The sequence below is a fragment of the Tenrec ecaudatus genome, chromosome 10 (assembly GCF_050624435.1).
Source record: "Tenrec ecaudatus isolate mTenEca1 chromosome 10, mTenEca1.hap1, whole genome shotgun sequence".
Classification (NCBI taxonomy): Eukaryota; Metazoa; Chordata; class Mammalia; order Afrosoricida; family Tenrecidae; genus Tenrec; species Tenrec ecaudatus.
The window spans coordinates 111868905-111887051 of NC_134539.1; the positions used below are offsets into that span (position 1 = coordinate 111868905).

At 42.8% G+C, this 18147-nt stretch overlaps 1 protein-coding gene across 2 annotated transcripts in view; it reads right to left on the reverse strand.

The window, feature by feature from the left end:
• The window catches only part of NSRP1 (nuclear speckle splicing regulatory protein 1), a 31575-nt gene extending 23078 nt beyond the window's left edge, over positions 1-8497 (reverse strand). The window contains exons 1-2 of one of the 2 annotated variants that reach the window (XM_075561263.1): positions 8452-8497; positions 7324-7417 (exon numbers count right to left, since the gene is read on the reverse strand). In XM_075561263.1, coding sequence (XP_075417378.1) covers positions 7324-7417; positions 8452-8471 — 114 coding nt within the window. In that variant the 5' untranslated portion in view covers positions 8472-8497. Of the gene's footprint in view, positions 1-7323; positions 7418-7865; positions 8158-8451 lie in introns of those variants that run through there. The other variant, XM_075561264.1, reaches the window with a different exon arrangement.
• Between the last annotated feature and the right edge of the window lie 9650 nt (positions 8498-18147).

Below are 18147 nucleotides of genomic sequence, written 5' to 3' on the forward strand. Positions count from 1 at the left end.
TGATTTTTTTTTTTTTTTTACTTTTTCTTACCATTGCCAAGCCAAATAGGCTTCCAAGTAAAATAAGATTATCTTTATTAGGTAAAACAGACCGAAGAAACTACTTTGCAAGACCATATTTTTAAACATTTGGATTGGAGTGTAGAAAAATCAGGAAACACTCTAAGCAATTAAAATGTATCATGCAATCCAGTAACCTGTTAATGTTTAACTTTAGGAATAAGCAATCATAGTTATATAATTATTTCCAAAAGCACTCATCTTCAACTATTTTTCAAATTTATAATACACTAATGAGAAAAATCTATTGTCATCAGTCTGAAAAATGTTTTCACATATTCTCTGCATTTCTACACAAATCCACACAATACTTATATTTAGAGACTTCATTTTTTAAGACTTTTATCTTTCAGATGCTATAAGATTTAAAATCCTCAATGTTTCCGTTACTCTAATTTAAGTAATAGTTTATTAAATTTTTGGTAAAAGTGAACATAGCGAAGCAGCTCCCGCAGTGACGTGAGGAAGTGTTGGACTGCTAACCCTAAGTCAGCAGCTTAAACCCACCCGCTGCTCCCGGGACAAAGACCAGACTGTCTGATCCCACAAAGATTACACACAACTGCAGAAATCCTGTGTAAGGTGGCTATAAAGCATCAAGAGGAGTCCTGGTATTGTAGTGGTTACAACCACTCACCATTCACACGTATGAGACAACCGTGCTATTTATTTCCCTTGCTGGAAAAGAGTAAGAATTCCTCCCTCATGCTCCCCTCATAACTGGTTGTTCTTAGTTCTGTAATGCTCTTCAAGGTCAGCAGCTCGAAACCACCAGCCACTCCAAGGAAGAGAGTGTGTTGCCATTACAATTTCACAGTTTTAAAGGCTTTTAGATGGGGCTTTCTACCCCCATAAAGAGTTACAATCTGGGAAACCCATAGGGGCAGTTCTACCTTGTCCTATAAGGCAGACATGAGTCAGAATTTAAGAAGGGAAATCGTTTCGGTCTTATGACTGATACAATGGATACTTACTTTGAAAACAAACAAAAAACTAATTTGAAAAGGATTGGCACGAATTGCAAAACTTTTAATTAAGTGTCTATCAATTTAAAAATATAAAAATTAATGAGTGCCCATTCAACCCAATCCTTACTTTTTTTTTCCAAGTAGAAACCATGTCTTGAGAATGATGATAGCAACAAATGCACAAATGTGCCCGACACAACAGATGCTTGTATGGATTGCGACAAGAGCTGTATGAGCCCCAATAAAATGTTTGAAGACAATAAAATTTCTTCATCATGAAAAAAAAATTCTGTCTCAAGGAGGCATAAGCAACCACGTGTGAATCCGAAAGAAGGTTAGCAAATGGCTGAATCAGCGTCTTGACGAGCGTCTTCAAACACTGACGGGCAGGACCCAAGTCTCTGTCAAACTGAAGGCCAGATGACTGCAGATGTTTCTGAATTCAACACTATCCATTTCTCGTGTCCTCAGGATTTCCTGGATAGTTACGATCTTCTACGCCTTCCATCTTCATCTCGAACCGGAGCTGCTCCTGGATGGCCGTGATCTTCCCAGCAAGAGAGCAAGGGGAGGTGGGCCCAATCCTTACTTTAAAAAAATGCTGATATTGTAGTAAAAAACAGCAGCTTACTGTTATAACTTGTTTTTAATATAGTAAGACTGAATATTTTTCATGTTTATTAGATATTTCCATTTCTTCTATATTGGTCTATTAAAGTTATTTTGCCATTCATAAATACCAATTTGTGCTTTCCTTACAGTTTTGTAAAGCGTATCTTATGAAATTTAATGCTTAACCCATAAAAGGACAACAGCTTCTGACTGATGCAAAGTAAAACTAACCTACCCTTTCTCTCTCCCTGACATCAAAGTGGAAAAGATCTGCAGTAAGACGGGCGGACACAGTAGTTGTAGTCAGAGGCTCAAGGATTGTGAGGAGAGTGTATAATCAGGCAGTGTTTTTTTCTGCTGGACACAGAGTTGCTTTGAGCTGGAATATACTTGACAGCACCTCACAATAGCAATCCTGATTTTGTAAATTTCAGCTACGATTTAACTTAATACTTCCTGTTAAAGAGGTCAGAGGTTTTTAAATGTGTATCTGAAAGCAACATTTTTTTTCCAGGTTTGAATCGGTGTATTTTTAAAGCATGAGTTACACTGTAAAACTGGATCTTGTACAAGCATTATTTTCTAGAAATAGTGATTTAAGTAGTCAATTATAAAAATGAAACTCCACAGGAGAGGGAGAGATGGGGGGAAAAAGGAGGTGCCAACAAACCCAGGGACAAGGGAAGAATAAGTGATCTAAAATTGATGGCAAGGAGGGCAGAGGATGCTTGGGGGGCTCAATCAAAGTCAATGTAGCTGAGAGGAATTACTGAAACCTGAATGCGGGCCGAACATGATAGTAGGAGGGAGGAAATTAAAAGGAAATAGAGGAAAGAACTGGGAGGCATAGGATAGTTATAGAGGTCTAAATACAGGCATGTATGTATGTAAATACATTTATACACAATGACAGGGGAAGAGATATGTATATATATTTATTTATAAATTATTATCATAGCAGATGAACATTGGGCCTCCACTCAAGTACTTCCTCAATGCAAGAACAATTTGTTCTACTAAAATGGCACTCTGTGATGTTTACCTTTCCTGACACGATCACTGAAGACAAAGTGGGTACAAAAGCAAATGCGGTGAAGAAAGTTGATGGTGTCTGGCTATTAAAATACATAACATCTGGGGTCTTAAAGGCTTGAAGGTAAACAGGCGGCCATCTAGCTGAGAAGCAACAAAGCCCACATGTAAGAAGCACACCAGCCTGTGTGATCATGAGGTGTTGATGGGATCAGGTATCAGGCATCAAAGGCCCAAAACAAACAAAAAAGCATATATCAATGGGAATGATGGGGAGACCCAAAGCCATCAGTAGTCAATAGGACACTCCGTGTCAGAACAGCCACAAGGAAGAGAAGAGCCAGTCAGGGTGTGGTATAGCACCAGTGAAACACACAACCTTCCTCTGGTTCTTTAATGTTCCCCACCCTCCTCCCACTACCATGACCCCAATTTTATCTTAGAAATCTGCCTAGACCAGAACATGTATACCAGTCCAGTTAAGAGCTCACAACACAGGGAATCCAGAACAGATAAATCCCTCAGGGCCAATAAGGCGGGCAGTGATACTAGGTGGGTAGGGGTTGGGGGGGTGGGCAGTTAGAGGGAACTGATCACAATGATGATGTATGGTCCCCATCCCAGGACGACAAACAATGTAAGACATGAAAAAAAAATTATAAATTATCAAGGGGATATGGGGGAGGGGGAGGGGAAAATAATGAGCTGATGCCAGGGGCTCAAGTAGAAAGAAAATGTTTTGAAAATGATGAGAGCAACATATGTACAGATGTGGTCGACAAAATGGATAATGTATGAATTGTGATAAGAGCTGTAAGAGCCCCCAATAAAATGATTTAAAAAATGAAATCTATTATGCAGCATTCATTCATCAGAGAAATTCTCTAAAAGAAAGTTGTTTAATCTGTCAGACAACACCTAACCTGTAGCATTCAAGTTGAATCTGACTACTCATAGTGACCCTATAAGATAGAATTCCGTAGGGATTCCAAGCCTGTAAGTAATCTTTATGGAAGCAGAGTGCCCCATTTTTCTCCTGCAGTGACTTGTACTTCAAACTGTCAGCCTTTGGGTTAGCAGCCAACTCTTAACTACTACACGACCAGGGTTACTTATGCAACATCTATTTTAATTACTAATCACCTTACAAGCACTTGGAGGATCCCTGGTGGTGTAGTGGTTACTGGTTGAGCTGCTAACCAAAAGGCCAACAGTTCAAAATCACCAGCCAGTCCTTGGGAGAAATATGGAGTTTTCTACTCCCATAAAGAGTTACAGTTTTGGAAACTACAGGGAGTTCTACCTTGTCCAATAAGGACACTTACTCAATGGCAGTGAGTTTGGTGTGAATTTTATAAGCACCTGTGAGATACTGGTTATTACAGTACTTTTAAGAACTGCACAAACCAAAGAGAAGCACATGACAGGCTGTGGATGCAAATCTACTTTAGCTTCTGTTGTCATACATAACGTTACGATGGGACACAATCATATGAATTGTTTGCATTTTCTCTAATGATCACTTTTGTGCCAGGATGGCAAAACCAAGTAGACTGTACGGCCTACAAAGTCTGAAATATGTACTCTCTGGCTCTTTATGATATCAACAGCTAAATTACCTGGGTGAATAATTTTCTTCTTTCTTAGAACCTTGATGTCTTGATTCTAACTTACGCAATTCACACTCCACAATAGTAAAAGGTAAACAAGTAATTCATAAAACAAGTTGTAAAAAGCAAGTGCTGTAAGTAAGATAAAGTGTCCAGTGGGGGTGGGTGGGATTCAAACAAGGTATCTTGAAGGCAGCTGTTTTTGAAGTAGGATTTGAAGGATAGTTATAAAGTAGGCACGCAGTGAGGGGGAGACTATTTCGAGGGTGAAGAAAGTCAGAGCAGTAAAACACTCTGACAGTGGACTGTGTGTGGAGGAACAGGTAGGAGAAAATGGTCAACAGCAGTTTGAGGGGAAAGAATGGAGAAGCTTTCTACCTTAGGATGAGTAATCGAAGTTTGGGAACAAGGGAGTAACACTGACTAGAAGAAATTCATTTAAAATGAATTTGAGGGAAAGGTAGATGAAAACATAACTAGCTATGAAGTTATTAAAAGTATCCATTACAGAAATACTGAAAGTGATGACTGGAAGAGAGAAAGGGCTGGAGAAAATGGAATAAATATATCATCATGACAGCAGAACTACACAAGCACTTACAATGAAACAGCAGTGTCGGAATGAGAACTTACTCAGGGGGGGGTAAAAACTTTCACCTTCATTACTAGCTCTTCTACCTCTACACAAAAGAAAACTTATTCCTAACCATCCTAACAACATTAAAAAGAACTACTTAAATCATTAAAAATCTAGACTTCCAATTTCCCATTTTTAAAACTATAGATACAATTCACATGCTAGGGCACCCTCTGCTGGACAAATAAAAGGAAATACTAGTCTTAAAATTGAGCTCTTCATGGCTTTTGCTCAAATTACCGGAAATTATAGATGGCTCCACTTTAAATTAGCTCCTTTCATGAAATATCTTTCTCTTTATTTTTCAGAGCACTGGCAATTTTATTGTTGCTTAAGCTGCAAAACTGAATTAATTTTGAAGTATTTAAAAACATAGTCAAACCTTACATTTAACTCTCTAGATAAGCTGGAACCCACCAGGCTGATTTTTTATAAATAAACAAATTACACTGAAGGCCAATTTTTTAATCATTTTATTGGGGGCTCATACAACTCCTATCATAATCCACACATCAATTAAATCAGGCATGCGAGTACATATGTCGTTCTGTTCTCTTCTAGACATTTACTTTCTGCTGAGCCCCCGGGACCAGCTCTTTTGGTTTTTTCTCCCCTCCCTCCCCTTCCCCCTAAAGACCAATTTTATATCCTACTCATATGAACTAAGCTGCAGCTCCCTTGTCAGCAGCTTCTGGCTGGGATCTATAGAGATCGTATAGTAAAGGTTACAAGAAAAGGAGAGGCCAGAGTATCTCTACATGCTTTCCTTTCGACCTAAGGCTAAATCTCTTGACGGGATTGTTCTCTCTGGATAGGCCTAGTCCCACCAAGTGCACCTGGCTTCCAACATCCGTCTCTTCGCCGAGTTCCTTCATCTTATAAATTTCCTTCCTGCTGCTCTTAATCTCTGGGTGGGCTCAGCATTCCTTTTGCTTGATCAGGTCTTACATCACCTATAAAGCCAGTCCTCTGCATTAAAGTCCTTCTGTGCTTGACAATATGGGAACTACCTTCTCAAAATAAGTCAGTCTCATATCACAGTCAAAAATGCTCCTAGCAAACCAGAAACGCTTTAAAAAGTAAAAGCACCATGCGCCTTCAAGGTACTTCATAACCCTGACCTGATTCTGTTATAATCTCCTTCCTCTGCAGCCACATTTTCCTAAATATCCTTCTTCCTAGTCACATGATTTCACAAAAATGTTTTGCATTTTCATGGTCACTCTATATTACCTGCTGTCCATCCCACCAACTAAAACATCCACTTCATCTTTCTACCCATTTCACCTCAAACAAGCCTTATAAGCTGTTTAAAGGCCCATTCCTGCACTAATTCCCCAGAGCAAAGTGAATCACTTCACCATCTACATTTCACTAACGTTTTGTAATTCTACCATTAAAAAGAGACTGTAGAGAAAAATAGAAAAAGTCGGTTTTGGAGACAGATTAAATTAAATTTAAATCCCTTTTGATGTCAGTGTTTGGTTTGTGTGGTACAATGGGTTAATCTGCTAACTGCTAGGTCAGTGGTTCAAAATCACCAGCAGCTCTGTTGGACAAAGATGAGGCTGACTGTTCCAGTAGACTTAGAAACCCCAAGGAGCAGTTCTATTCTGTCTTATGGAGGTCCCTATAACTCAATATTAACTTAATAGCAATGGGTTATATAACGAACATAAACGTAAAGGAAAGCTATTTTTCTGCCAGAACAAAGTATGAGGTTAACGGATGTGGAGGTCTTTATTTGAAAGCGATAAAAAATGACTGAAATATTAGCAAGCACACATTTGGACTGCTGCTTTGGCCGTTCAGGTTCAAAATGTTCTATTAGATATCAGTTAATACTGCCAATGTTAACACTCAGCATTACCATTATTATAGAAACAATGACTTGTAGTCAAAAAGTATTCTCATAAAGAACTGCTATCCAATCACCCTAGAACTTAATTTCTAAGAAATTAGAAAACTACTTTGCTAGTATCTTCATGTAACTAATAATTTTGACACTTAATATTAGTTGTCTAAAAAAGAATGAAAAAATTAAAATAAAATAAATTTAAGACTGTATTTAAAAGTTTTAAAAAATCTTTTATAAGATTTGAGAATGATGAGGGCAATGAATGTACAAGTGTGCTTTACACAATTGATGTATGTATGGTGATAAGTTATATGAGCCCCTAATAAAACGAGTAAAACAAATCTTTTATAAGACTATCATTTTAATGATAAAACAATTAGTGGAACTTCATTAAGTAGTACTTCTTTCACTTATCCTACATATCACAGACACACTGCAGTGACAAATAACTAAGATAAGCAAAGACACCAAACTTAGGAGCTCAATGAAAAGCATTAACCAAATTTGTTATTTCCAACAATTCATGAGGGAATGTAGTATCCTTACCTCATCATCATCATCAGAATCGTTCCCAAACACTGATGGCTTTTGCAAAACAGGAAGCAACTGCTGTGTTTTCTTTGGCAAAATAAGCCCATACCTGCATTGTTTTCAAATAGAAATTACACCATTAGATGTAAATGTTTCCCCAAAAGGCGCCCAACACATTCACTACGTCTTCCAGATGAAGCTACCAAGTGAAATGTTACAACCCATAAACTTATAGCAAAGTGTTTCTGATTTCCAATGATCCCAACATTTCCGTTATCCACGAGTATTGTAATCATCACTGCCTGACGTGGGCCTAGCACAAACGCATTTTCTAATCAAGGGCGGCAACGGAAGAGCTGAGAGATGTTTTAGATGCTGAGGTGATAGTAACCTTCGACAAAGGGCATGTTGGTGGGTAAGGAAGGGCTGAGTTCATGTCCACTGAAAAGAAAACCACTCATCTAACGTCCCCACCCCCTTCCTGGGCACTTTCAACTGCACGAACTAACTGGGGAGCCCTCGGAAGGCTGCTTTTCAGAGATGTGTGTGACACTTGCATTTCGTTTCTCTTGCTTGGGCCTTAAGCGTCAGACGTCTCGGGAAGCCGACGTCCACATCAAAACGACAGCTGCCAAGTGGGCACAGGATCTGTCTCTCTTGCGGCAACGTGGCCTCCCCGCCCCCTAAATGCCTACCCTGTTCCTGAGGTTTCTCAGAACAACGCTCCTTAAAAATCAAAACGAAAGCGAGCGGGGAGGACGGGAAGCAGGCCTGGCGCTGCTGCGAGCGAGCGAGCGAGCGGGAGGGCCTCGCGGGCCGGCTCTTCTCACTGTCCGGCGGGCATCCGGCGGGGAGGAACGCACGCGCCGAGTAGGGAGCAAGACTGAGGGGCCTCAGACCGAGCTTTTGGAAAATAGAAAAGTCTCGCTCTCTGCCCCTCAGCCTAACTTCCTTTCTTTCCTCGCAAGTTTCTCCCTCAAACTTCGGGCTTCCAACCTGAAAGACGCTTGGGGGGGGTGGGGGGACACGTGTCCCTCGGGCTTCCCCGTCTCTAAGCCTGACGACGGAGCCCCTCCCGCCTCTAAGTGCACTTTCTCCTGGCCTCTCCGTCCCCAGCCTGACCCTGGCTCCCGCAGCACTCACTGCCTGCCCGGAATCGCCATCTTGCGCCGCTGGCCGCCGAACGTCGCCGACGTAAAGAAGGCGCGCGAGTGACGTCATCACGCAAACTCTCGCGCAGCTTTGGGCGGTCGGGAGCGGGCTCTTCGCGGGTGTGGTTGCTGAGTGGCCTGGAGCTGGGAGTCCCCGTGCCTCTTCTGGGAGCCGAGTCTTGTATCCTTGGGGCTTGTTTCCAAGCCGGCCAACTCCCTCTGAACCAGGGATTCGAATGAGATAAGAAAATCGTGTATATATATATATATATATATATATATATATATTTAAACCAGTGGCTCCCAAAGGATATCCTGGGGACCAGCTACATGGGGATTGTCTGGGAATTATTGAAAAATGCCAATTCTGAGGTCCCACAACAAACCTGCTGAAGCAGAAGCTAAGGAAGAACCCAGTTTTCTTATCTTTGCGAGATAAGAGAGGTAGAGACTTGGTTTAGACGCTCCTTCAAGTCTGAAAACCACTAACGTGGGCTCTTAATCTCTTTTGTAGTGGCTCAGAGTAACGAGGTAAAACATACAAGGGTTACCCTTAAAAAACCCGGAATTTTTTTCAATGCTATGCAGTTAGATTTTTTTTTTTTTAGCAAAACAATCATCACTTTCACAAAGTACTCCCCATTACACTTAATACACTTGTCGAATCTTCAATTCCATTCTTGGAAACATTTTTCAAAATCATCTGTTTGGATGGCTGACAGCACCTCCCTTGTTTTTCTCTTCACCTCTTCAATGTCATCAAACCACTTTCCTTTCATGTCCCTCTGCATTCTCAGAAACAAAAAAGTAGCATGGAGCAAGCTCAGGTGCGTAAGGGGCATGGGACAAGAGATGCATGCTGGTTTTTGCCCCAAACTGGCGCCTTGACATGGCTGTGTGAACAGTTGCACTGTGTGACAGAGCCAGTCCCAAGTCTGCCACAAATCAAGCTTTTTTTGGTTGCACACTGCTAAACAATCTTCAGAACCTCTAAATAGAAAGCTTGATTAACCGTCTGACCTGATGGAATGAACTCCAAAAGAGCATTGGGTTTTGTTTTTTTTCCTTGGGGGGAAGTACCCCTTTTTATACAGTAAAAAATCTAGGAAAGCTGGAACCTATAAGACATTTTAGGGTACAAAAGGGACCCCATCTCAAATATAACTTCAGAAGAACATTTAGTAAGTCTTAAAAGAGACAACACCATAGACATGATTGGGATGAGGGAGGCCATTATCATGAGACGAGGCCAAATGGTCAAGGAGGTTTCAGGCCAGGGGGCCCGATAAATTGGGCACGGAACAAAGGGAACTGTCACAAGTTCATGATTGCTGGCCCATCAATCATCACATCACAGTTACAGGTGGGACGACAGAAGTATGAATGAGGACTCGTGATGGGAACACATACATTAAGCTAGATAGAAGGCTTACAAGATATGTCCAAGGCCTTTCGACCAACACAAGGTGAGATTCATAGGGGATGACTGGACTATTCAATCCCCAGTACTGTCCCCTGGTGACCTCATCAAGGTTGCACCCAGGTAAGCCCCTAAGAGAGAGATTTTCCCTCCCCAGGCTGGCTGAAGAGAGGTGGAGGTAATCTACTTCCAAATTGTTTTACCTAAAGGCAAGATTGTCTACACCCTTGGTTAATGATCAGAAAGTATTCAGTGCAGGTTAATCTATTTGGGAACCCTACAGATGAATTTAAGGCTGTCGCTGCCATCTATAAGCCTTTTTCAAATCAGGTTGCTCAGAAATTAAGCTCGAATATTGGCACAAACCTATCAGAAGGAATATTCAAAATATTTTTCCACTAATTGCCATAGAGAAGTGGCAAGACTGAACTATATAAGGTGCAAAATGTGTGAAATCTGGAAAAACACAGTGGCTCTGAGTTCCAGCACTCCGATGTTGTACTGAATGTGCTCATGATGTAATAACAATACCGTTCATGGTGTCACCTGGTATAGAAATCAAAATGTTGTTGGTTTTGACTTACTGTGGCCCTGTGCACCGCAGGAAGGAGCCCTGGTGACCTAGTGGATATGTATTGGGCTGCTAACCACAAGGTCAGCAGTTTAAAACCACCAGCTGCTCCTCTGGAGGTAGGGCTTTCCATTCCAGTGTAGAGTTACAGTCTCAGAAACTCACAGGAGCAGTTTTACCATGTCCTGTAGAGTCACTATGAGTCGGCATTGACTTGATGTCAGTGAGATGATACCGGCAAAAGTAACAGCCAGAATACTCCTTAGAGGCAAGGATGACAAGACTCCATCTCATGAACTTTGGACAAGTTTTTAGGAAAGACCAGCCCCTGGAGAAGGGCTTAGTAAAGTGTCAGGGCAGTGAAAAAGGAAGACCTTTGGTGAGATTGATTTACACCGTGGCTGCATTGAAGAGTAGCTGTGAGGATGAAACAGGCACAGGCAGTGTTTCATTCTATTGTACAGAGGGTCGCCAAGAGTCACAGCCTACTCAATAGCACCTCACAACAACAACCAGCAAAAGAGAAGGGCCAGGAGTGTAGCATGTTCTTTGGATTCCCTCCTTGATCCAGGAGATGGCTGTAACACCAGAGGAGTGGCAGAGCAGCAGCAACAGAACCAGTGGGAGGCAGAGCAGCAGCAACAGAACCAGTGTGAGGCAGAGCGGGGACTTCCCAGACAACAGAGCAAGTAAAACTGGTACTTTTGGACAAAGAGCAGTGACTTATGAAGTACTCAATTGGGGGGTGGGGGGCTGGGTCTTGTTGACTCATGGAACTGGAGTTTGTGCCTTTGGGTTGAGTCCTGTAGAGAGTGGCATGCCCGTTGGGCAGTCATTGGCAGCCCTAAAAGAGCTTTGTAATTTTCCCAAGCAGGGCAGAGGCCAGGCCCAGAGGGTAAGGACCAGAAAGTGGCTTGCCTGCAGGCACAGCAGAGGAGAATGTCCTGAGCAAACAACTGTATCCTGAGTATTTCTCAGTTTAATTTTAACCTGTTAAATCTCCCCCGAAACACCATAATTGTGAGTGAGTTCTGTGTGGTCCTTACAATGAATTATTGAGCCCAGTCGCAAAGTAGCGAGTGCTGTTGGAGAAGCCTCATGGGTTCTATGGCAACTACTCAACTCTGCTCTTGTGGTGCTTAAGTAGCAATAGACAATATGAGTGTGGCTGTTCCAATAAAACTTTATTTAGCAAGGAAAGAGAGGAAAGAGCTAGGAGGCAAAGGACTTTTGTAGAGGTATAAAAACAGGCACACATTATGTAAATATATTCATATACAATGATAGAGACCTAGTTTTATGTACATATATGTTACATAATAAGGTAACAGACAAATATTGGGCCTCTACTCAAGTACTCCCTCAACACAAGAACACTATTTTCTAACAACCCAGTATTCTCACCTTCCCATCATAATCACTGAACACAAAAATGGGTTCATAAGCAAATGTGGTGAAGAAAGCTGATGGTGCCTGGCTATCAAAAGATATAGCATCTTAGGGTCTTGAAGATAAACGAGTGGCCATCTAGCTGGGAAGCAGCAAAGTCCACGTAGAAGAAGCACACCAGCCTCTATGATCATGAGGTGTCAATGGGATCAGGTATTGGGCACCAAAATACCTAGAAGAAATAACCATATCAATGTGAATGAGGTGGGGAGGGCAGAGTAGAGACCCAAAGCCCATCTATCAACAATTAGACATCCCCTCACAGAAGGGTCACAAGGAAGGGACTCGTTAGCCAGGGTGTAGTATAGCACTGACAGAACATACAACATTCCTCTAGTTCTTTAATGTTCACCCCCTCCCCACTATCATGACCCCAATTCTACCTTAAAAATCCAGCTAGACCAGAGCATGTACAGATAAGAGCTCTCAACACACGGAATCCAGGACAGATAAATCCCTCAGGAACAATAATGGGAGTAGCGATAGCATCAGGGTAGGGGGAAGGTTAGGGGGAGAAAGGAGGAACTGATTGATGACATTGGTGTAAGATATGAAAATAATAATTTATAAAATATCAAGGGCTCGTGAGGTAGGGAGGACATCGGAGGGAGGAGAAAATGAGGAGCTGATACCAAGGGCTCAAGTAGAAAGAAAATGTTTGAAAAGGATGATGGCAACATATGTACAAATGTACTTGATACATGGATGTATGGATTATTATAAGAGCTGTAAGAGCCCCCAATAAAATGATTTTTTTAAAAAACCTTTATTTACCATAACAGGCAGCTAGCCAGATTTGGCTTGCTGTTCACCAACTCCCAATGTAAAAGACTTGAAAACCATTAGCTCAGCAGCAAGTAAAATAGGGTGAAGGGAGGCTGAAAAGTGCTCTGGTCTTAATAGACCTCACGCAGTGGGAGAACTCTCTAAACCATAAGCATATGCTACTTTGCTTAAAATAAAAAGAATCAATAATCAGCAAAAATAAAGCCCCCTGCCAGCCTGTCTGCTGCCTGAAGAGACTGAATGGGGAATTAGATACACAAAATTACCCTGTGGAGTGTGTTCAATATCCTATATATTGTGAGCCTTTGAACTGGTTTACTGGATGCTGTCATCTCCCCTTGTAATGAATCCATCAAGATGTGTTCCCAAATTCTGAAGGCTTCTTTCTCAGAGGCAGTATTCCAGAGCATTCTTTTGGCAGAGTCGGCAGCCAATCAGGGGCACAGAGAAACCTAACTTCTTAGAACTCAAGTAGGGGACTGTAGTTGAAGATGCCTTAAGGTAATCCAGGACACGTACCATGTCATTGTCAGGCGCCCTGTTGGGTCCCTGTGCACAACAGAACAAAACCACGCCCAGTTGTGCACCATCCTCACAATTGTTGCTGTGTTTGAGCCCATTGTTGAAGCCACCGTGTCAGCCCATCTGGTTGAGGGCCTGCCTCTTCACCAAGGATGATGGCCTTCCCAGGGACTGGTCTGCCCTGATAACCTGATAGTTGTCATACTCATGATGATGCCACAACAGAGACTCTCCAGGCTCTTCTAGAAACTTCCCAAGACTTCTAGAAACAAGATTCCAAGAACTGGAATGGATGGCTGAAATTGGAGCCAAGGCAACGAGGGACATCAGCACCAAACTCATACCTTCCATCCGATCCCTTGGCATTGATATTCCTCCATGACTCTTTCCATCCCTGCTTCTACGGACAGCTATTCTTTTCCCTAGCCAGCTGGCTGCTCACTCTTGTCACTTGTTTCTCAATCTAGAGTCTCTGCCAACTTGTGGCATCTGGAAGGCGGTACACTCCAACTTGTTTTCGGTTCAACGTGGCACCGTTGGCCCCTCTAAACACTTGCTTTCCTTCTCAGTACAACTCTTGCTGTTTCTAAGTTTGATCTGTTCATATGGGGATCTTTTAAATATATTAAGTTGTGTCACAAATCGGCCACTCTTTGGTCAGTGTCTCATCCCTGTTCAAACAACTGTGGCTGGAGAGTGAGAGGCTGAAAACGGAGGATGGGGCTGCGCACCGGCCAGAGGAAAGCCAGGCCGGTCGGTCAAGGTCTTTCAGCGCGGAGAGGTTGGAGATGGAGGCAAGGAATAGATACAGAATTTAGCTAGGAATGTGAAGTTGAGAGAGATTTTATTGAGGCAGGGAAAGAACTCCTAGGAGGAAAGGGAGAGCAGAGAAGGGCGGGGGCATCTTAAGTTGGGTCAGGGAAATAGCGCCTGACAGTGAGGCAGGGGGACATAGCTAGGGATTGTGCCAAGGGCGTGTGTACTGATGAGGGGAAGGAGGGCTTCTGGTGCTGCAGTTTCAGGTCTGAGTCAGGATGTGGTCTGTGAGTCAACCATCCAGGAACACTGAGGGAAGGGGCTGTACAGACCCTGCCCAGAGAGATAAGCTCCCTGCCTTGAGAGGCTGGGGGAAGGGGCCGCACAGTCCAGCAGGCCATCTTTCGGGAGAGCTGGGGGAGGCGGTTGCATGGTCCGGACCGGCCCAAACAGAGTCAGAGTCACATGGAACAAAATATGACAAGCTGGAGGTTATCTTATCTGTGAACTCTGTGGGCAAGACAGTGGAATCTCAGGCAGTTAGTGGAAGCGAGATAAAACATCGTGACTGAGTATGTTTTCATGTCATGTTGATATGCAGAGAAACATGCAAATGTTTAAATAATCTTGTAACTTTGAGAGAGATCATGTCAGAGAGGGTCATAACATAAAAGTAAAGATGATGTGAGGTGAACTTAAGCAAGAGTGTCATTGCATAAAACCACATACAAGAGCACTGAAGACCTTAAATTACTTGCAAAGCTTCGGTTAAGGTAATGGGTTCAGGATGCCAATCACCTGAGTTATATTAGGAAGCCAGTCACAAAAGAAGTTCTGGAGACAGGAAGACAGGAAGACTGGTGGTTGCCCAGGGGAGCCCTGGTGGCATAGTGGTTGGACAGTGTGTAATTCCCAACTGCCAGCCACTCTGTTGGAGAAAGAGAGGGCTTTCTGTTTTCCTTTTTTTATATTTTTATTGGCACATAATCCACATATTATTCAACTCAGTAGTTCAATCATACCAAGAATTTTACAATCATTACCACAATCAATTTTAGAACTTTTTTATGGCTAAATCACCTTTAAAATGAGTTGTGTAATCAGATTCCATTCTAGTCCTCCCCCCGCTGTATTATTTACTCCTGAACCCCCTCCACCTCCCTCCCTACCCTCTCCCACCCCCACATCCGTACATCCCCTATAAACCCTTGTATCAGTTATTCTGTCCATGCACCACTCCTTGCTTCACAAGTCGGAAAACCCAACAGAAACAATAAACAAAATTGAAATAAAGTGGTAAGAATAAAATAATAATTATATAAAGATAAAAATACAAATAATGAATAAGACAGAAAAGATAACCCTCACATTAAAAAAGCCTGGGAAAGAATTTTTGTCCTGGAACAAGCGAGAGATACTTGCACTTAGAACATATTCAGGTTGGGTCAAGAGGGAGGTCAACTGACCAAGTATCAAGTCTGATCCAGCGTAATCAAAAATACAATGATTTGCATCTCATAGTAAGCTGTCTGATATCCTTGCCTGTGGCTAGAAAGGATCAGTCATTGGCTTAATCCGACAAGCTACTCTGCAGATGGGTTCGGGCTCCCATTATCCCCCAGAGCCTTCTACCATTCCAGTGTTCTTAATTTTAGCTCTGATACGTTTCCCTTTGTCATATTTTAATTTTGTTATCATCATCTTTGGATCACACAAGTTGGTATGCTTCTTCTATATGGACTTAGTTGACTCCGCGCTTAGATGGCTGCTTGTTTGAATACAAGCCTTTAAGACTACAGACACCATTCCAACTGAAAGCTGGGCACCATCTGCTTTCTTCACCACACGTTGCTGTAGCTCCCTCACCTTCAGTGATCATTTCACAAAGGTGAGTATGGAGCAGGACCATGTTATCAGGACTACCTGTTCTTGGATTGGGACTAGAATTAAGTAGGAGCCCACAATCTGTCTACTTGTCCCTGGGATATGCAAGACTCGGGTTTACTTTAGCGGTCATATTATGACCATCAAACCCTCCTAAGACCAGCTACACAAACAACAGCAACAAACTAGCAAACAAAGAAAAAAGGAAAAAAACAAGCTAAAGGCAGGAGGGAACAAAAACCCATAGAAACAAAAAGTACAACGTTGTCAATCATCCCGCCCTGGGATATAAAGCAAATACACTGATCACATCATCAATGACACAGCACTCCTGACACTATTAGTAGTTTATTCCAGTAGAATTCTTTACAAAAACCTTGAATTGTTGCCGACACCGTTGACCTGCCATTCAATTGAGCTCTGTTTACCCAAGTATGGGATTGGTGCCGGGAGTGCGGTAGGGGGGACCAATTCGATTAGTCAATTGGAATTGGATCAATTCTTCCATGTGCAGATTCCTGCCCAACACATCAAAATCTGTCATGTCACTGAGAGGAGGGCATATATGGTGATCTCTTTCCATTGGACACCCACCAAGCCAGGGTTTTCCCCCCAAGGTCCAATGACTGGCCCTTCCACAGTCTCCTGGTGGTCACTCTCTGTTTCCTCTCCCGTCCAAGTACCCCGATCCTCAGTCCAAGGATGCAGGCAACTTCAAGGCAGGGCTCAGTTCATTCAGCTGGACCAATGTGTTAAGTCCTTCAAGGGTTGACCCTGCATATGCCATGCTGGCCACAAGGTCATCATCCAAGGTCATCATGATGCTTAGTCCATGTAGTGGTTCACAGAGGATTGGGTAGAAACGTATTCATAGTGTCTACCCAGGAACATAAAATTCGGTCCATTGCCCACCCTAGGTTCCCTAGGACCACTGTTTAGCATCCCTTCCCAATGTGAGATTACTTCTCCCCAATCATCCATCATACTAACAGTACTATCAGCGTCTCCTCCAAAATGGTTGTAGCTTGATTTTCCAGCAAGGTTCTCCTGCCATTCCTGTAGGGACCATTGAGTTTCCCCAGCGCATGATGGGGCTCTCTATTCCTGAAAAGAGGTACAATCTCAGAAACTCCCAGGGCAGTTTACCCTGTCTTAGAGGGTCGCTATGAGTAGGCCTTGACTTAAAGGTAGTGAGAGGGTTGGGAATAATCGTGATTGGGGATCACTACTAATGGGAATGGGATTCTTTTAGGGGTGGGGAAAATGCTTTAAAACTGATGGTTAAAAATAACAACAACTGATGGTTGCATAACTCTGACGACTAGAACCATGGTCCTGTGCACTTCGAGTGACTTGTTTGTTATGTTAATTATATTCCAATGAGATTATCAGCACTTTTAAAGAGGGAACAAACGTATTGCTGGGGCTTCAGCATCGCTGTTTTGAAATCTTGCAGTGTTCCTGAACCAAGGAGAGTGGTTGGGATGGTCTACATCAGAGGTTCTCCACCTTCCTCATGCCGTGACCCTTTCATAAGTTCCTCATGTGGTGGTGACCCCCCCAACCATAACATTTTTGTTGCTACCTCATCACTGTCATTTTGTTCCTGTTATGAATCAGACGATTGTGAAAGGGTTGTTCGACCCCCAAGGGGGTCGCAACCCACAGGTTGAGAACCGCTGGCTTACATACGTCATTAAAAACCCAAAACAGCAATGAGTCAAGTCCAAGTTTCTGAAGTATATGCAAGTTAAATAAATTGATGCAAATTCTCCAAGTTCAGCCATCACCAGCACTGTGGTGTTGTTATAGGTGCTGTCAAGTGGGTTCCAGCTCACAGGGACCTTGTCTCGCACAGAAAGAAACGGCACCAGTGATGAGCCATCCTGACCCTCATTGGACTCTGAGCCTATTGGTTCAGTCATTGTGTCCATGCAGCTCATTGAGGGTCCTCTCCTTACCAATCATGATGCCCTTCTTGGGGGACCGGGCCCTCCTGATGGCACGTCTGAAGTGCATGAGATAAGCTGTGTCATCCTTCCTTCTAAGGAGCATCCTGGCTGTGCTTCTAACAGATTTGTTCATTCTGGTGGTCCACGGAGTAGTTGATACTCTTCACTGAATCCCAAGGCACACATTCTTCTCTGGTCTTCCTTATTCATTGTCCAGCTTTTGCATGCGTGTGAGGTGATTGAAAAATACCATGACGTGGGCCAGGTGTCACCTGAAAGGGATCTTCTTAATACCTTACCCTTTCACACAGCTCCTCATGTTGTGGTGACTCCAAACCGTAACATTAT